General features: G+C 45.1%; 1 protein-coding gene across 1 annotated transcript in view; it reads left to right on the top strand.

The window, feature by feature from the left end:
- The window catches only part of FGF13 (fibroblast growth factor 13), a 251,407-nt gene extending 235,445 nt beyond the window's left edge, over positions 1–15,962 (top strand). The window contains exons 3-5 of the mRNA XM_029911872.1: positions 8,967–9,077; positions 14,856–14,959; positions 15,834–15,962. Coding sequence (XP_029767732.1) covers positions 8,967–9,077; positions 14,856–14,959; positions 15,834–15,962 — 344 coding nt within the window. The remainder of the gene's footprint in view (positions 1–8,966; positions 9,078–14,855; positions 14,960–15,833) is intronic.
- Positions 15,963–16,736: the final 774 nt, after the last annotated feature.

Genomic DNA, 16,736 nt, shown 5'->3' with positions numbered 1-16,736 from the left:
CTTGTATGCTAGAATGCTCACAGAAAGCAAGAGTAAAATTTGCTTTGCACAAGGATTTTCAATAGTAACTGGATTATAAGAGGCTGATAAAGGAGGTGCTGTTGTCATCATGAACAGGTCTGACTACCAGACGGAGGCTGCCAGACAACTCTCCAATACGAAATTCTACAGGCCATTTTCCTCAGATCCCACTGAGGAATATACTAAGAAACTGCACCATCTACTCAGGACACTCCCTACACTAACACAAGAACAATTCAACATACCTTTGGAGCCCCGACCGGGGTTATTCTATCTACTACCCAAGATCCACAAACCTGGAAATCCTGGACGCCCCATCATCTCTGGAATTGGCACTCTCACTGAAGGACTATCCGGATATGTAGACTCTCTGCTCAGACCCTATGCCACCAGCACTCCCAGCTATCTCTGTGACACCGCTGATTTCCTGAGAAAACTACAATGCATTGGTGATCTCCCAGAAAACACCATCCTAGCCACCATGGATGTGGAGGCTCTCTACACAAACATCCCACACACAGATGGAATACAAGCTGTCAGGAACAGTATCCCTGATGATGACACAGCACAACTTGTTGCTGAGCTCTGTGACTTTATCCTCACGCACAACTATTTCAAATTTGGTGACAATATATACCTCCAGACCAGTGGCACCGCCATGGGCACCCGCATGGCCCCACAATATGCCAACATTTTTATGGCTGACCTGGAACAACGCTTCCTCAGCTCTCGTCCACTCACACCCCTCCTCTACCTATGCTACATTGACGACATCTTCATCATCTGGACCCATGGGAAGGAGACTCTGGAAGAATTCCACCACGATTTCAACAGCTTCCACCCCACCATCAACCTCAGCCTGGACCAGTCTACACGGGAAGTCCACTTCCTAGACACCACAGTACAAATAAGTGATGGCCACGTTAACACCACCCTATACGGAAAACCCACCGACCACTATGCTTACCTTCACGTCTCCAGCTTCCACCCCGGACACACCACACGATCCATCGTCTACAGCCAAGCACTGAGGTACAACCACATCTGCTCCAACCCCTCAGACAGAGACCAACACCTACAAGATCTTCACCAAGCATTCTCAAAACTACGATACCCGCACAAGGAAATAAGGAAACAAATCAACAGAGCCAGATGTGTACCCAGAAGCCTCCTGCTACAAGACAAGCCCAAGAAAGAAACCAACAGAACTCCACTGGCCATCACCTACAGTCCTCAGCTTAAACCTCTCCAACGCTTCATCAGTGATCTACAACCCATCCTGGACAATGATCCCTCGCTTTCACAGACCTTGGGAGGCAGGCCAGTCCTCGCCCACAGACAATCTGCCAACCTTAAGCATATTCTCACCAGCAACCACACACCGCACCATAACAACTCTTACTCAGGAACCAATCCATGCCAACTTTGCCCACATATCTACACCAGCGACACCATCACAAGACCTAACCAGATCAGCTACAACACCACCGGTTCATTCACCTGCACGTCCACCAATGTTATATATGCCATCATGTGCCAGCAATGCCCCTCTGCTATGTACATTGGCCAAACTGGACAGTCACTACGTAAAAGGATAAATGGACACAAGTCAGATATCAGGAATGGCAATATACAAAAACCTGTAGGAGAACACTTCAACCTCCCTGGCCACACAATAGCAGATGTAAAGGTAGCAATCTTACAGCAAAAAAACTTCAGGACCAGACTCCAAAAAGAAACTGCTGAGCTTCAGTTCATTTGCAAATTTGACACCATCAGATCAGGATTAAACAAAGACTGTGAATGGCTAGCCAACTACAGAAGCAGTTTTTCCTCCCTTGGTGTTCACACTTCAACTGCTAGCAGAGGACCTTACCCTCCCTGATTGAACTAACCTCGTTATCTCCAGACTGATTCTTGCCAGCATATTTATACCTGCCCCTGGAAATTTCCATTACATGCATCCGATGAAGTGGGCATTTACCCACGAAAGCTTATGCTCCAATACATCTGTTAGTCTTAAAGGTGCCACAGGACTCTCTGTTGGATTATAAGAGTTCTGCTTATCCATCATTCAGGAACATGAAATAATATCATGTGACTTAATGACCAATCACAAGTAAGCAGCACATCTTTCATTCTAAATATCAAGTAGTGAATACCACCCTATAGAGTAAACAACATTGAATGAAAAAATGTTGCAGAATTATGAATGCATTTGAGAAAATCATGTTCCACTCCTGGATATTTTGCAAAGGGTAAACCAAGCAAAATTCACGATAAATTATTTGGTTGTAAGTACATCCCCCTACTAATAATACCTAATTGGCTGGTTTTATTAGATCTGATCTCCAGTATCTGGAGTTAGCTGGAGATGGGCGTGAAGGTGCAAGTTGTGAATGGCAAGTTTATTTTCGTAAGTTGGTATTTCTCCAGTTAAGAATTTGTCATTGTTTTAAATGCTTTTTAGATGGCTCCAGTTACTTTGTAGCTTAAGCATCTACAGGAGGTTCTCATTTAGTATGAAGATATAAATACCATAGGGATAGGTGTCTGATAAAAGCCATCTAGCTAGCTAGCTGGGTACATATGGGGACTGACTGATAGATGGAAGGGAATGCATGGCTATAGATAAGATACACTTTTGCAATTAAACAGGGTCTCAGGCTGTGTGGCATAGCTTTTACTTCCATTCAGACATTATTAATACTAAACCGAGTATCTGAAAATATTACAAAGAGATCGGCATTTCTGCTAACGAGACCTTGCTAATGCTATGTTTTGCTGCGGCAGAAATTGTTCTCCGCTGTGTCACAAACTATTTCTAGTCAAGGAAACAAATGTGACAGTTGCAAAAGTTACTGTAAATTGCATTTTATTGTAGCTGTTAGAATTTAAGAAATGGTGTGGCATTATTCTTTTTATTCCAGGTTGGTGCTGTAGCAAATACCGTCTAGCTCCCCTATCGGGCCATGAAGAGCAGGTAATCCAGCTTCCATGTAAGCACACTGAGAAAGGAGGAAGGGCCAGGTATTGCATGAGTTCAGTGAGTCTGAAATAAGAGGGAAGGCAAGGCGCGAGAGAGCCCCTTGCCTTCCAAGCGAAACAAATGCCCAGAGCTCCTGCTTGGACTCCGGATGTGTTCTGTATGGAGGAGGGGGCGAGGGTTATGGGCCTGAGCAAGCAAAGGAGTTTGACGTTGAAGTGTTCGGTTTTGCCTTTGGAAGCTCTTGGTTTGATGCTCTGGCTTAGGAGGACTATACGTTCAAGTTTTCTGGGAGGCTCTGCCTTTCCAAGGCATGTCCTGGGCTTCCAGTTGGATTTATTAAAACTGGGTCAATTCCTGGTTTTAGTTCAGCCCTAGACACTGGGGCTCTTGGTGTAAAGGGGGCACTCACCTCTTGAGCATCTCCTAGTGGCCGGGTGTGGTACTGCAGACCTTTTCTCACCCCTGGCACCCCCTGCAAGTTGCCAGCCTACTTTGGCAGGTCTTCAGTGGCTTGGTCCTCCAACTGAGTCCCAAAGTCCAAATGAACCCTTTCAGGGTAGTAAAGAGTCCAAAAAATAATCAGTCTATTTCCCCTCGCTAGGGTCTTCAGGCCCAGGTCAGGGCCCTTTCAATTCAGCCCTTTGTTCAGGCTCCCAAATAAGGTCTTTTTGTGGCTCACGCCCCTTTACCTGTGGCCGGGAGAAGAGGCTGGGGCCTCCCACTACTCCAGGTTCCAGCCCAAGGACTCTATAAACACCAGCCACATACTGCTCAATTTCCATTTATTGCTGCTTCTTCCCCGGGCCTCTTCCTGCCTGACCCCTTTTTGCTTGACCCTTATTTCAGGGTTAAGGTTCTCAGATCCTCTCTCTCCCTGCAAACCCAGCGAAGCAAAACACAGCCAGAAACAAACTCTGATGACCCCTCGAGCTCCTGTGGCCGGAGAGGAGCCCCTTTCCTTGCCCCTCTGGTCCCAGCCAGCGACTGGCAGGCTAAGGTCCTGCAGCTCCTTTTATCTGACCTGCTGGGCCCTGGCTGGCTGCTTCTGTGAGGCCTGGACGAGCCACCTTCACTGCTCCTTTCCTGTCACTTGGCAGCCTCTTGGTAGTAGGCCCGCGGGGCTCCTGTAGGGAGCCACAGAGGCCAGGTCCACCCCGTCACACTTGGCTGTTGCTGGGCCGACCTGAGCCAGAGGTGGTGCTGCCCTGCAAATCCTAAGCCAAGTTATGCAGCAGCAAAAGAAATATCTGCTCCTCTGGCCCCTGTTCCCCACAGATTGATAGATTTTGAGACCAGAAGGGATCCTCTGGTCCGGCCTCCTGCCTAGCACAGCCCATAAAATCCCATTCAGGATTTCCTGCATCAAGCCTGTAACTTCTGGCTGAGCTGCAGCGAACCTTTTGGAAAGACAAACAACCAATCTCGGTTTAGAGACTCTGCCAGTGGTGGATTCTCCACCATGACCCCACATAAGTTGTCCCAGTGGTTAATCAGCCTCCGTGTCTCAAACTGCACCTTATTTCCACTTTGAATTTGACTTACTTCAGCTCCAAGCTGTCGGATCTTGGTCGACGGAAGGAAGTGACTTGACCAAGGTTGCACAAAATCGGTGGCAGAATTGCACATAGATCCTGGGTCACCTGCCTCATTCACTGGCCCACAGGACCTTCCTTCCTGCTGCTGTGACTCAGATATAAACGGAGGCTGCTGTGGCCACAATGCAGAGCATTAGCTACGATAGGACCAGAGCTCCTGGCACAAGGCTCTGCTACTCATCCACTGCCTGATTGCGACAGACAGACTCCTACAGCCTTCAGTGGCACTGGACTAGCAGCTCCTCCTTTCTGCACACCCTTCCTGCCCCTCCAAACCAGCAACCCTTCTCCTGCCCTCACAACCTGCCCTAACTTCTGCTTTCCCGACACCCCTTCCTTACTCCCCACTTCCATGGGGCCCTGCTTCTTCCTTCCCCCACCTTTCCTCCCACCTGGCAACCCCACCCTTGCCTCCTCCAGCCCTCCCAATCTAGCAGCACCCCCCTTAAACCTCAAACCAACAACCCAGCCTCCCACATGCCTACCAGGGACCTTTCTGTCCATCAAGGAAGAGGTGGGGGGCAGGGGTAGAGGTGGCCTAGGAGCAAGGATCAGGGCGTGGGGTGAAGGGGGGGAAATGAGAGAGAGAGAAGGAACAAACCTGGAAAACTCTCCTCCTCCTCAAGGGTTTTCCTAGTCTCCGGGAATGGCCAGAAATAAGGCAGAGCTCGAAGCAGGTATGGTGGAAAATAATGCAAAAGGAGAGGGAGCTGAAAGGCGGGGGGGGGGGACAACCAAGGGAGTCACAGGGGTACATGGGGCTTTCCTGGATCCCAATTTCTATTGGGAAAGGTTGAGAAGGGAGGAGGGTTCCGCTGGAGCGGCGTTGGCCCCTCTCCTCTCCCGCCCCCCAGCTTTTAAAACCTATCCCACTGGACTCCCTGCCTTCCCCCAAATCCTGCCCCATATGCCCCTGAGAGACAAATCCCGCCCCCTTTCCTTGCCCCGGTGCCCCACGCCAGGTGTCCTGGTGATTGATGTGGAATGTCTGGTCACCCTGGCCGAGCTGCTGGAGAATTACTCATCCCAGTCACGTCTGTTTGGGTGTCTGTCTCTCCCCGGGAGGCGGCTCTAGTCTTGAGAGCAGGTGTTCTCTATGCAGCCCTTCTGGACCTGAGATGCTTCAGATGATCCAGCCTCCCTCCTAACCGCTCCTGCTCTCTGAAACTCTCCGCACAAAGAGGCACTGAGGCAGATCTCCCGGGCTGCTGCCTTCACTGAGGAACAGGGGGGGGTGATAAGGGGAGGGCTTCATCGTCTGATTTCTGTATCCAGCGCACACACAGCTCCTGGTGTGTGTGTGTGTGTGTGCGCAAGAGAGGAAGGGAGTGCGTTTGCTGCCTGAAGGCTACTGCTGCTGCAGTATCAGCACTGGTGCTGCTGGCAACCAGGCATCAGGGGAGCTCTTTTGCTGATTGCTGAATGGTTACAAGTGTTGCAATGCAAAATACAAAAGCATCGCTCCAGGAGAGGCTGCATTGGAAGCTCCACTTGTAAAATCTTAGGGAGGGGGCTTCTCGAGGAATTCAGAACCAGCCAGCCCGGGCTCCAGGCAGCAGCACCGCCTCAGCCTTCATCGCTGCTCGCTTCCCAGTCCTTCTCCAGGAGGGGAGGGAAAAGAATCCAGAAAGCCCTGCCACAGACCGACTCCGCCGGAGGCTAACAGGTGTTTGCTGGGATTTGGCTGGGGAGGAGAAGGTGGGAGAAAAGTTAACTGGAAAAATCAAGCTGGGCAAAGGTGCATTGATCTTGTGCCAAGTGGACGTGCCAGGTCTGCCTGAGAACTGTGTCTGGAGAAGCACCGCGGTATGTCTTGCCAGTGACCTGCTTGATCTCCCTGGAAACGCTGAGCCCTGCCTGCAAACTTTGCCCTGCCAGAAGTTGTGAGGGATAAAAGCCAAGGAACAAAGGGGGGGGGTCTCCTCGGCTGACCAAACCACTTGAGCTAAACTGTTGCATCCTGGTTTGGTCTGGTGGAAGCATCCCGCCTGTGCCTGCTCTGCGCCGAAGCTAGTGGCGGTGCGCGCTCGTGCTGCGGCATCAGCCGAAGGTATTAGCGGTGGGATCCAGTGCCCCAGATTTTGGGGACTGGAAGACCAGCATGCTGGCTGCGGCACCTGCAGCCAGCACCCAGAGCCCCTGCGTCTGACCCCCAGGCAGTGTCGGGGCGGTGGCGGCCATGGCTGCAGCAATCGCCAGCTCCCTGATCCGCCAGAAGAGACAAGCCAGGGAGCGGGAAAAATCCAACGCTTGCAAGTGTGTCAACAGCCCCAGCAAGAGCAAGGGCGGCTGCGAGAAGAACAAGCTGAATGTGTTCTCCCGGGTCAAACTCTTCAGCTCCAAGAAAAGACGGAGAAGGCGACCAGGTTGGCAAGGGTTATGTGTCTGGTCTTGTTCTGTTTTTAACACATGTGCATCATGCCTGGGGAGGGGGACCGGGGAAATTAACTCTCAGGTATTGCAATTGCCAATAGACATGGGGGCACAGACATGTAGAGCTGGTTTCTCACTCACACACCCTCTCGTCACCAATTTGTCTGACACGCACCATTGATTTCTCTTCTTTCTCACATGCACGCTCGTGTGTACCCATGGATCAGTGATGTATTAGTGTGTGTGTGTGTCTCTCTCTCTCTCTCTCTCTCACACACACACACACACACACACACACACACACACACACCTCTCCTTCAATCGTGTTCATCTGTCTACATGTTCAATAATCTATTTTCCCTCCTTCAGGTCTCTAGAATTTCTGTGCTTGTGCAATTATATGAGAACAGGCTATTTACTTTAGCCAGCAGCTTCTAGACCTTTATAACCTTTCATCCCCCTGCGCCTTTCTAGGAATATTTTATATAAATCATACACGCACAATTCTGTATGTAACAGAGGTGTAAAAGATCAGGTATGAAGAATTAATTTTCTGATCCAGTGCATTTTGGACACAGGAGGAGCAGAAGCCCGTCAGCAATGTTGCTAGTAATTTGCCTTTCCAAAATCTAGTTGCCTCTAGCCACTGAACTTGCCTGCATTTTTCACGTAGCCAAATAATAGGGTGGCTAGTTGAAAAAGGGAGCCTAAATTTGCTAAGAGCTTTTTGAACATTGCTAATGCAAGAAAATGGAGTGATCTTTGGTTCAGTTTCATATTAAATGAGAGGGTGTATATAAATTATGCATCCCTCAGTACACTTATTAAAGGTTGCTAATAGGAAGTAATATACTTATGCAAACTATTATAAGGGTTTGCTTCAAATCCTATCCAAAATATGTGTAACAGCATATCTACCCTGATTTCTTTCCTTTTAAGACCAGGAAGTCTTGCCCAGATGTGGGAACTTTTGGGTTGAAAATGGCAATTCATATTTTCATATTGTGTTTATCTGTGAATCAGCTAAGGGTTTGAAGCAGACTGCTAAAAAGGCTTCACTGTCTGATGAGAATAACTGTGTGACAATTACTACAATGCAGATGTCATTGGGATTCAGTGGAAGTAGACCTATTTTATTGCAATTACTCTTGATGCATTGCCGAGATATTTTCTTTCAATGTACAGACTTCCTAGCAAATCCTGTTGCTATTTACTTCAAAGTCCAGAATGATCTAATGTTGTTTTGGCTCTTTCATTTTCCAACACTGAACATGAAGATGATTATGAAGCAGATTTATATCCAAACTGTTTTTTTCTTTTTCTTTTTTTCCCCCTGAGTCTGTGAAATAGCATCTTTTATGGTAATATTCCTATTACAGTTCAACATGTTGCTGAGTTTAAAGTGGGTTCCTTCCTCTATTTACCTCTGTTCATTAACTAGTTTATCCCTTCTGATTCTGCATGTTCTTTGGATCAGCAAAGAACGGTGGATTGTTTATTGGAATTGCAGCAGTTCTTATGGTAAACCTTAGCTGCTGTATATTTAGGCTCTTGATTCGGTATGCAGTTTTCATTCTTATTACTATTATCTTACCTTATCTTAGTAGTTCTCTCTTTCCCTCCTTTTGAGAATTCACACCTTGTTAAAAGCCAGAATACACTCTTTGCCAGCACATTTCTAATCTTGAATGAGATAGGGCACGGCTCCCTAAGTCAAATGACACGCTGTTGGAATTGGTATTCACTGGAAGCAGATTTAAATGTGTTACCTACATTACAATAGAAAGTGGCATTTCATCATTTGGCAATTGATTTTTATAGTCACTGATTTGATCTTTGCCTAAATGGGAACAGATATAAAGCTGCTAATCCTGGTGTTTTTCATATATCATCTCTGAAGTCAAAAATGAAGATTTGTTTTGAACCCTGATAACGTGCAACGGCACATCCAGATTTCATGCATTAACCTTGTTCTTGTTTTCTTACAGAGCCACAGCTTAAAGGGATAGTAACAAAACTCTACAGCAGGCAAGGCTACCACTTACAATTGCAAGCAGATGGAACAATTGATGGGACAAAAGAGGAGGACAGTAGTTATAGTAAGTGGCATCTGAATGCATCAGATAACCTTGTGTGTTTGTGAATTATGGGGTATCAGGTTCTTTTCCATCTCCATCGGTTTGAAAATTAATGTTCTGGGGTGGCTGACTGAGTGAAACATTAACACTGTGCACATACTTGCCATTGAGGCTGAAGGAAAAGCACTGCAAAAACATTTAAAGCAAATATACTTGGGGAGGTAATGGTGATACCTCCGAAAAACAATCCGAATGTTATCTCCATGGTAATCTAAAGAAGTTCATCGCTGTCCTTTGGATTTTATTAGATTTTTTTTCAACAGAGAAAATTTGCTCGCCTACGCAGCATGCCTGAAATAGACTAACGTTATCTCCAGTCTTAAGCAGGGGTCTCACTCGAACAGAGCTGAGTTATTTCACATAATGAGAATTCATCATCATTTTAAAGTTCACATTCCTTGTCTCCCCGTCTCCAGTGCTGATAATTCTGAGCCTAATTATGATTTAAGTAATGAAACAATTTTCCTTGGGCTTTTCTGTGAAACAGTTTTGAGGAGGTTTTTTAAGCCAGGAGATGAATGGAAAAGAGCAAATGAGGACTAAAAACGGTGATGTTGATACAATTACCCCCCAAAATTTCACACTATTGTTTTGTTTAGTTTAAATGAATTTTTTGTCTTGAAAAAAGTTGGAATGAACCAAGAGGGTATTTCAGCGATAGCTAATGTGTATAATTTTGTTGAGACCGTAAACTGGAAACCAAAATCCAGTCTTCCTTTTCCACAAAGCTAATATCTTTTCAATTTATTTCATTTTCATTAAGCTCTCAAATGTCAAAGGAGGGAGGTTGGATAAGAACATCAAATCCAGTCGTTTTTATGACATTGGATTGATCGTGTCACGTTTCACCCAGATCCATGTAGGTTTCTACTCTTCTCTCTCTTTAACATTCATTGCTTTGCAGTGTTATTTTTCACTGACATGACAGAACCAATGAGGTTGCTGTGGATCTGTCACGTGCAGTCATTACAGGTGCTGAAAGCAATGCACGCTGCAGGCCAGGTAAACCAAGGCCAACTCTGAGCTGCTTTCAAATCTGAGTCCCATGCAGTAGAGTTGGTGACACCCCTTTAGGATGCAGCCAATTATCCCAGCTCTCTAAGGCGAGATTGGGAGTCCTCGAAATCTAGTTTAAACCTTCAACATGGTTTAAACCCTCATGGTAGATGTGTAGTCATGTTACTTAATGCACTACTGGAAGGCACTCCGATAGGATGGTGATCAGCACGACATAAGAACCTATGTTGAATAGAATAAAAGCTGGTCATCATGCATCATAAAATGCTGCTGTTCTTTAAAACAATTGTTGGTGTTTTGGCATTACAGGTTAAAAGAAATAATATTGATTTGTTCAGAATGTTGGCAGAACTCTGCACTTGGTCTGGTTTTAAATAAGTGAGTTAAGAAGCTAACAGGCAATGGTAATAATTTCAGTTGTGTTATAAACTTTTAGTGTACCATACCGAGTCCCCTGAATCGCAGATTATTTCTCTTGGGGCAGTTCCACCCAAATACTTTATTTTGACTTGTTTTAATGGAGTTCTGACATTCTAGGCGAGAGAGCCAGGAGGGGACTTCTTACAGTCACACAGATGTGTCCGTTTCCAACATATTTTTGTTTGCATTATGCATTTAAATTTACCACATCGAGAGAGATTACCGGGCTACATGTAAATCATGTAAGCTTCTTGAAGCTGAAAATCAGCCTTCATAAATAATGAATGTTCTACGCAAAGGAGGATGTGATGGATGTATCCTAGACATGGATCCAACTGGCCTGCACTTTCCCAACATGGAAAAGCATTTTACTTTCACCTATTGGAAGTGAATGTAGAGAACTGTAGAAAACCTATGGCATGTAATAATAATACCACCTAGCTCCTTTCCTCAGTAGATCTCAAAGTACTTTACAGTCTCCCCGTTTTACAGATGGGGAAACTGAGTCCTAGAGTGGTGACATGACTTGTATGAGGTCAGCCAGAAGCCCAGTGGCGGAGCCAGGAATAGAACCCTGCTCTCCTGATCCAGTGCTCTGCCCTCTAGGCCATACTGCCTATTTACCCTGGTCCTGAACCTGTTCTAATGACAAAGTTCCTATTAGCATCAGCAGGGCAGGATTGAACCCTTATACACTATTGGCCTGATTCTGCACATGTCACTCACATGAGTAAGGCTTTGGAGAATCTGGCACTAAAGAATTACTCTTCTGGGAAAGCCCCCGAGTTAAAAGTCCACGCAGCAGTGACTGGGCTCCAACCTGTTGCTCTGACCACAGTAAAATTCTGATCCCCGCCCTCTTTCTTTCCCCGTTATTGTAGTCCCTGCTTGCAGATCTGCTGAGTCTTATTCATTTGCAGGAAGTCGCCTTCGTTTTGCATTAATTTTAAGGTTGTTTTGATTACTCTTCCTCGTATGAAGGAGTATTTGGCTGTGCCTTGCAGTGAGACATTTAAAATCTCACTTGTAATAATTAAAAAAAATTCTTCCGCATTCAAATCATTCCACCTTGGGACAGCCCTTCGTTTTTTGCCGACAGCTGTTACAAGTCTGTAGCCAGGAGCCCATGCGCTCTGTGGCACAATGGAACAAAATTCTGCAGCAAGCACCCCTCAAGTCAGTGGCAATGATCATTTATTCTATCTCCATGAAATACCCTTCATTCCCGGTGCCCTTCCTCCCCCCGCCAGCACCCAGGCACGAACACAGCTGTTGCTCAGAGTTGAAAATACTCATTTATGTAAAATTAACCCATGATGAATTTAGAGGATGGATTTTGTCCTATACTTTCCAGATGGCTCCTCTCCGTTTGTTGGGTCTTGCCTCCCATAAAGTCATCCAGGCAGCCCAGCTCAAAATCTCCTTCCCCCATTTCTGCTGGGCAAGTGGAGAGCATGGATCCAGCTACAGCAACTTATCTCGCAAGCCCCCTGGGCCTTGACTTCTGCAGTCTAGATGGCCACTCTACATTTCCGGCTCCCCCACTCCCTGGCTGCAAGCTTGATTCCAGCTCCAGCTACCCAACCCTCTGCTGCCTGACTTCATAGATTGCTAGATGAAGTATGCACTGAGGTCCAATTTGACTCCTTGTGGGAAAGCCGGGCAGCAACAGACAGCTGCAGGTAGGTCACAGTAGGGCAGAAAGCCCAAAAACAAAATGCCAGGTGCTCAGATGCAAAGAACGGTGAATTCTACACCCATAGAACCTCAGCGTATGCAGAGTCCCGAGTGAGATGAATGGGGCAGTTTGCACCTTTCAGGGCTAATCTTTCAGGCTCTCTGCAGGCTCAGATGATATTCCATCAATTTTCACTTGGTTCACATTTTCATACTCATATCCGCAGCCATAAGGGCTAGAAGCGTATATAATTTTAAAAGAAATCTGAGATTTCAGAGCACGATTCTATGGTAAATGATGGATCGCAGAGTACACAGGGCCTTGTCTGTAGCCAGTGAGAGTCTTTACAGTTTGGGGAAGAATTTCTGGGGACAGGAGTTTTCCCAGCTTTAATTTTGCCTCATGAAATCGGGGGTTGTTTGGATGTAAATGGAGGCAGAATTTGTTCCCTAATCTAGGCACTGGGAGAGATTTGACGGCTTGTCAGATAGATACAAAGGAAAACATCTTCTTCGGAAAGTGGACATGTTTGTGTGTTTCAGCCTAGGCTGGCCTATACTTATCAATAACTTACACAGTAAGGCATACGGTTGCAGCCTAGTGCCACCTTAGTGTTACAGCTATTGTTTAGTGTCAGTTTATATTGAACAGCGGCCACAGCAAATAGCCTGTCTCCCTTAGGCATTACCTAGTTTTTTCATTATATCAGGTATTATGTCCTAGCCTCACGCCGTGTAAACTCACATGGAAATTCTAGTAGTGATATTTGGCATTATCTTGTCCTAACACAAACTGACAATAATAGAGCGTAATGGAAAAGAATTCATTCTGGGTTGGCTTTTTGAGGCTTTTTCCATAATGCCTGTGCGGCTAAGGGAGTACTGTAGTTTGTTACTGTGTGTGAATAACGTCTCAGGTACCGTATCTGTGGCATCATCCATGTACATTTGAATAAGGGAGAGTTTCCATGATTCTATCTATTGGTGTTCAATATACAAGAGACTCTTAGGTGTCTTTCCACACTGATTACTCACCGTGCTATGTAAACGAGACGTACTGTCTGCAAGGGCTTCATCTGAAGGGAAGGCCAATTTCAGGAGTAAATTTTGTATGACATGGGAGTCAGGATAACTCTGTAGCATGTGTTGACGTACTAGCTCACACAGCATACCCCCAAGGAGGTGTGGCCAGCGGCCAAGTTGCTCCTCTTGCCTCATGAGAGCCTATGTGTGTGATGCCAGTTTCTGGGGGGCATGTATGCTCTGTGACTCAGTGAAGCAGCAGAGTGTACCTCAGAGTGAGGCACCCAAACCTGCCCTGCGATGGCAGGGCAGGAAGAGAACCCAAAAGTTTTGGGACCAGATTCTCACTGGTATAAATGGGAGACATTCCTTTAAAATCAATGGTGCTCTGCCCATTTACACCAGTAAAGAATTTGGCCTGTGGTCTCCAGTCCCTTTTTTACACCCTAGACACTTCCTCCTTTAAGAAGGACATTTTAAAACTTGCTGTTTTCCCCAAGTCTTATTGATACACTCCCAGAATTTAGGGTCTGTATTAAACACTGGTAGGCTGCAAATTTTCTTGTAACTAAACATGTCCATTTGGGGATTGTCAGGCTGAAAGGGAATTTAAAACTGTTCTTTTTTTTCTTCTATCTTTGTAAATAAATCAATAATTTATTTCAGATCGGTGGTTTGGTTTTAAATTACCCTCAGACAATGATCATAAATACCAAAATTCAGCCTGAAGCAGATTGGAGTTTTACAGCCATGTAAAAAAACATTGTAAATAAAATTCAATATGGCATTATGTAGTTCTAACCCTGCATTTATGCCACAGTCTAAAGGAGACTCTATGGATTACCTGTTGTTTTTCATAACTCGTCTTTACCCCATTTCTTTTTAATCCTACAGCAGGAATTGCCGATACAAAATACTTGGTTCAAACGGTGGTAAAATTCCTCTGCCAAACAACAATAGCAAAAAATTGAGCCAAGACTGAGCTCTGCTTATTTCTTCAATTTGCCAGTCTACGCACCAACTTCAACATTATTAAAATATAGGCCTCTCTGGCTGTAAATATTGAAAATATTATTGATTATTCTGAGGAGAAATGCTAGCAGAGAATTAAAAGCAGTTTAATTTTGAAAGTACAGTGTTTGGGCCCGATCCTGAAGACATTTATTACCAAGTGCAGTGTTACCGTTGTGAGGAGAGCTACTGAGGGAAATATGTAGTTCAGTTACTGAAGCTAATGGAATGACTACTATACTGGGAAGCTGTGTGGCCTAGTGGTTAGAGCACAGTATTGCCACTCAGGAGATCTTCGGTTCTATTCATTGGCTCTGTCTCTGGACCTTCTGGGTGACCTTGAGCAGGTCACGTCACCGCTCAGTGCCTCAGTTTCTCCATCTGCAAAATGGGGATAACAATACTGATTTCCTTTGTAATGTGCTTTGATATCTGCTGATGGCAAGCACTAGATAAGAGCTAAGTATTAGAATTAAGTGTTTGCAGGACCAGAGCCACTGTCAATAGTTGTAATGATTATACATTACTCATCTAACTCATATAATTATTTGAAAAGATTCACTTTGCTATTTGTGTCCTTTTCTCTCCTAGCTTTGTTTAACCTCATACCCGTGGGCTTACGAGTGGTGGCTATTCAAGGGGTTCAAACAAAATTGTATTTGGCAATGAACAGTGAAGGATACCTATACACATCAGTAAGTAACCACTTTCATTTTTTTTCTGATTTAAAGTTCCGTGACCCTGATTCTAATCCATATCGATGGGAACATTCGCGTGATTTGAAATGTAATACGCAGGTGATGTCTTGGATTTAGAGCATTATACGTTTCTGCAGTGAATGCAAAGCAGTGTCTTGAATAAAATCTGTGTCTTTTATAAGAAAAAAGTGATCACCCCAACCTCACCCCCCACCTTGTAAGAAAATAAAGCTGTGAAGATCACTAAACTATTGCTTTGTGCGTGTGAGTAAACCAAACATTTCCTTTATGTTTGCTGTGAGATGTCACTTTACCCCTTGTCTCATGTATGGTGAGAGTCTGAACAAGTCCGTTAGGGGTGGATATCACGACTAGAGACAGGCCTGAAACATATCGGTGGTCCTAATGGCTCATGCCATTGTAAAATTAGCTCATGTCAGTATTGTATTCTCCCATTAGTTGTTATACCAATGACCCCATCTGTTAGATTACTGGAAGCAATATTTTCTTATATTTGAATCTCAACGGGCCACCCCTTCTTGCTGGTAGTAGTATTATGCCATGAACACACGTTTTAAAATACAAAGTCATAGATGTCTAACAGCCATTTAACACTGCTCTTTTTTTCCACTGAGAATTTCCGCACTCGTTCTTAATGTGTCTGCTTTCATTTCTGATTTTTATTTTAAATGTTTGGAACTTTCTTTTCTTGAAAGAAAAGACAAGGGTTTAATCCTGTCCCCATCCATATAGTCCTAGAGCGGATGGGAGGAAGTCAGGGGCCTCCTTGCTTGACCTGGAAAAAGGCTGCCCAGAATTGCAATTCCTGCCTATTATTTTAAGTGGTTTTCTGCTCCCCTGTTGTTTGTAGTGTTCCCTTCAGCAAGGGACAGACAGACTGACTACATGGGAAGCTGTGAAAATGACGCTATCCTTTGGGCTAGGTTCTCAGGGGGTGAAAAAGGACACAGCTCAACTGAGTTCAAAAGAGCTGCACTGATTTATACCAGCTGAGGGCCTGCCCCAAAGCACTGTTGAATTCCCAACGCAAACACATTGGGAGGAAAATAGAAGTTCATGTTTTCTGTTCCCTAATTTCTTCTCATTATAGTTACCTGTAACTATATAGCTACATTGTGTTTAGAGGGAAATGACATTAGCATTGATGGTGCCATTTAATATTGAAAGAGAAGATGGTGGCCTAGGTCATGATCATCTCTTTCTAGCTCTACTGGCACTGAAACAACCTCAGACAGGCGCTCACAACTTGCAGAAACATGCTTTAAACTGTATTGCCAAGGTTTACAGACTGGTTTGGAAAGCAATAGTCCATAGACTAAACAAACAGCCTGTTAACTTGCTCTACCAGTTCATCAGACCTGGCACTGCCCTCTGTGGAGAATTGTTAGTAATAATTTATTCGCCAGGCTTGGCACTGTATAGTACCTTTCAGCTGCAATGTACAAAGCACTTTACAAACATTGGGCCTAATCCAAAGCCCATTAAATGGAAGTCAATGGAAAGACTACCATTTACTTCAATGGGTGTTGGATCAGGCCAATTAATTTTTACCCCACTGAGAGGTAGGTAAACATCATAAATGTTTTATAAAGGGATAAAGTAAGACTCAGCAAGGTAAAGTGCTTTTCCCAAGGTCACACAGGGGCACTCTGACATTTGGGTCTAGAAACCAGGAGTCCTGAGTCTCCGAGGCCAATACCTTGCGCTAACCACTATCAGAACTGACTCAAACTTTGGTGTCTTTTCAGCTGTT

Source organism: Terrapene carolina, unplaced genomic scaffold (genome assembly GCF_002925995.2).
Source record: "Terrapene carolina triunguis isolate 2854851 unplaced genomic scaffold, T_m_triunguis-2.0 Scaffold131, whole genome shotgun sequence".
NCBI lineage: Eukaryota > Metazoa > Chordata > Testudines > Emydidae > Terrapene > Terrapene triunguis.
Note: the sequence above shows the minus strand (reverse complement) of the source record. Positions and strands in the feature narration are given on the sequence as shown.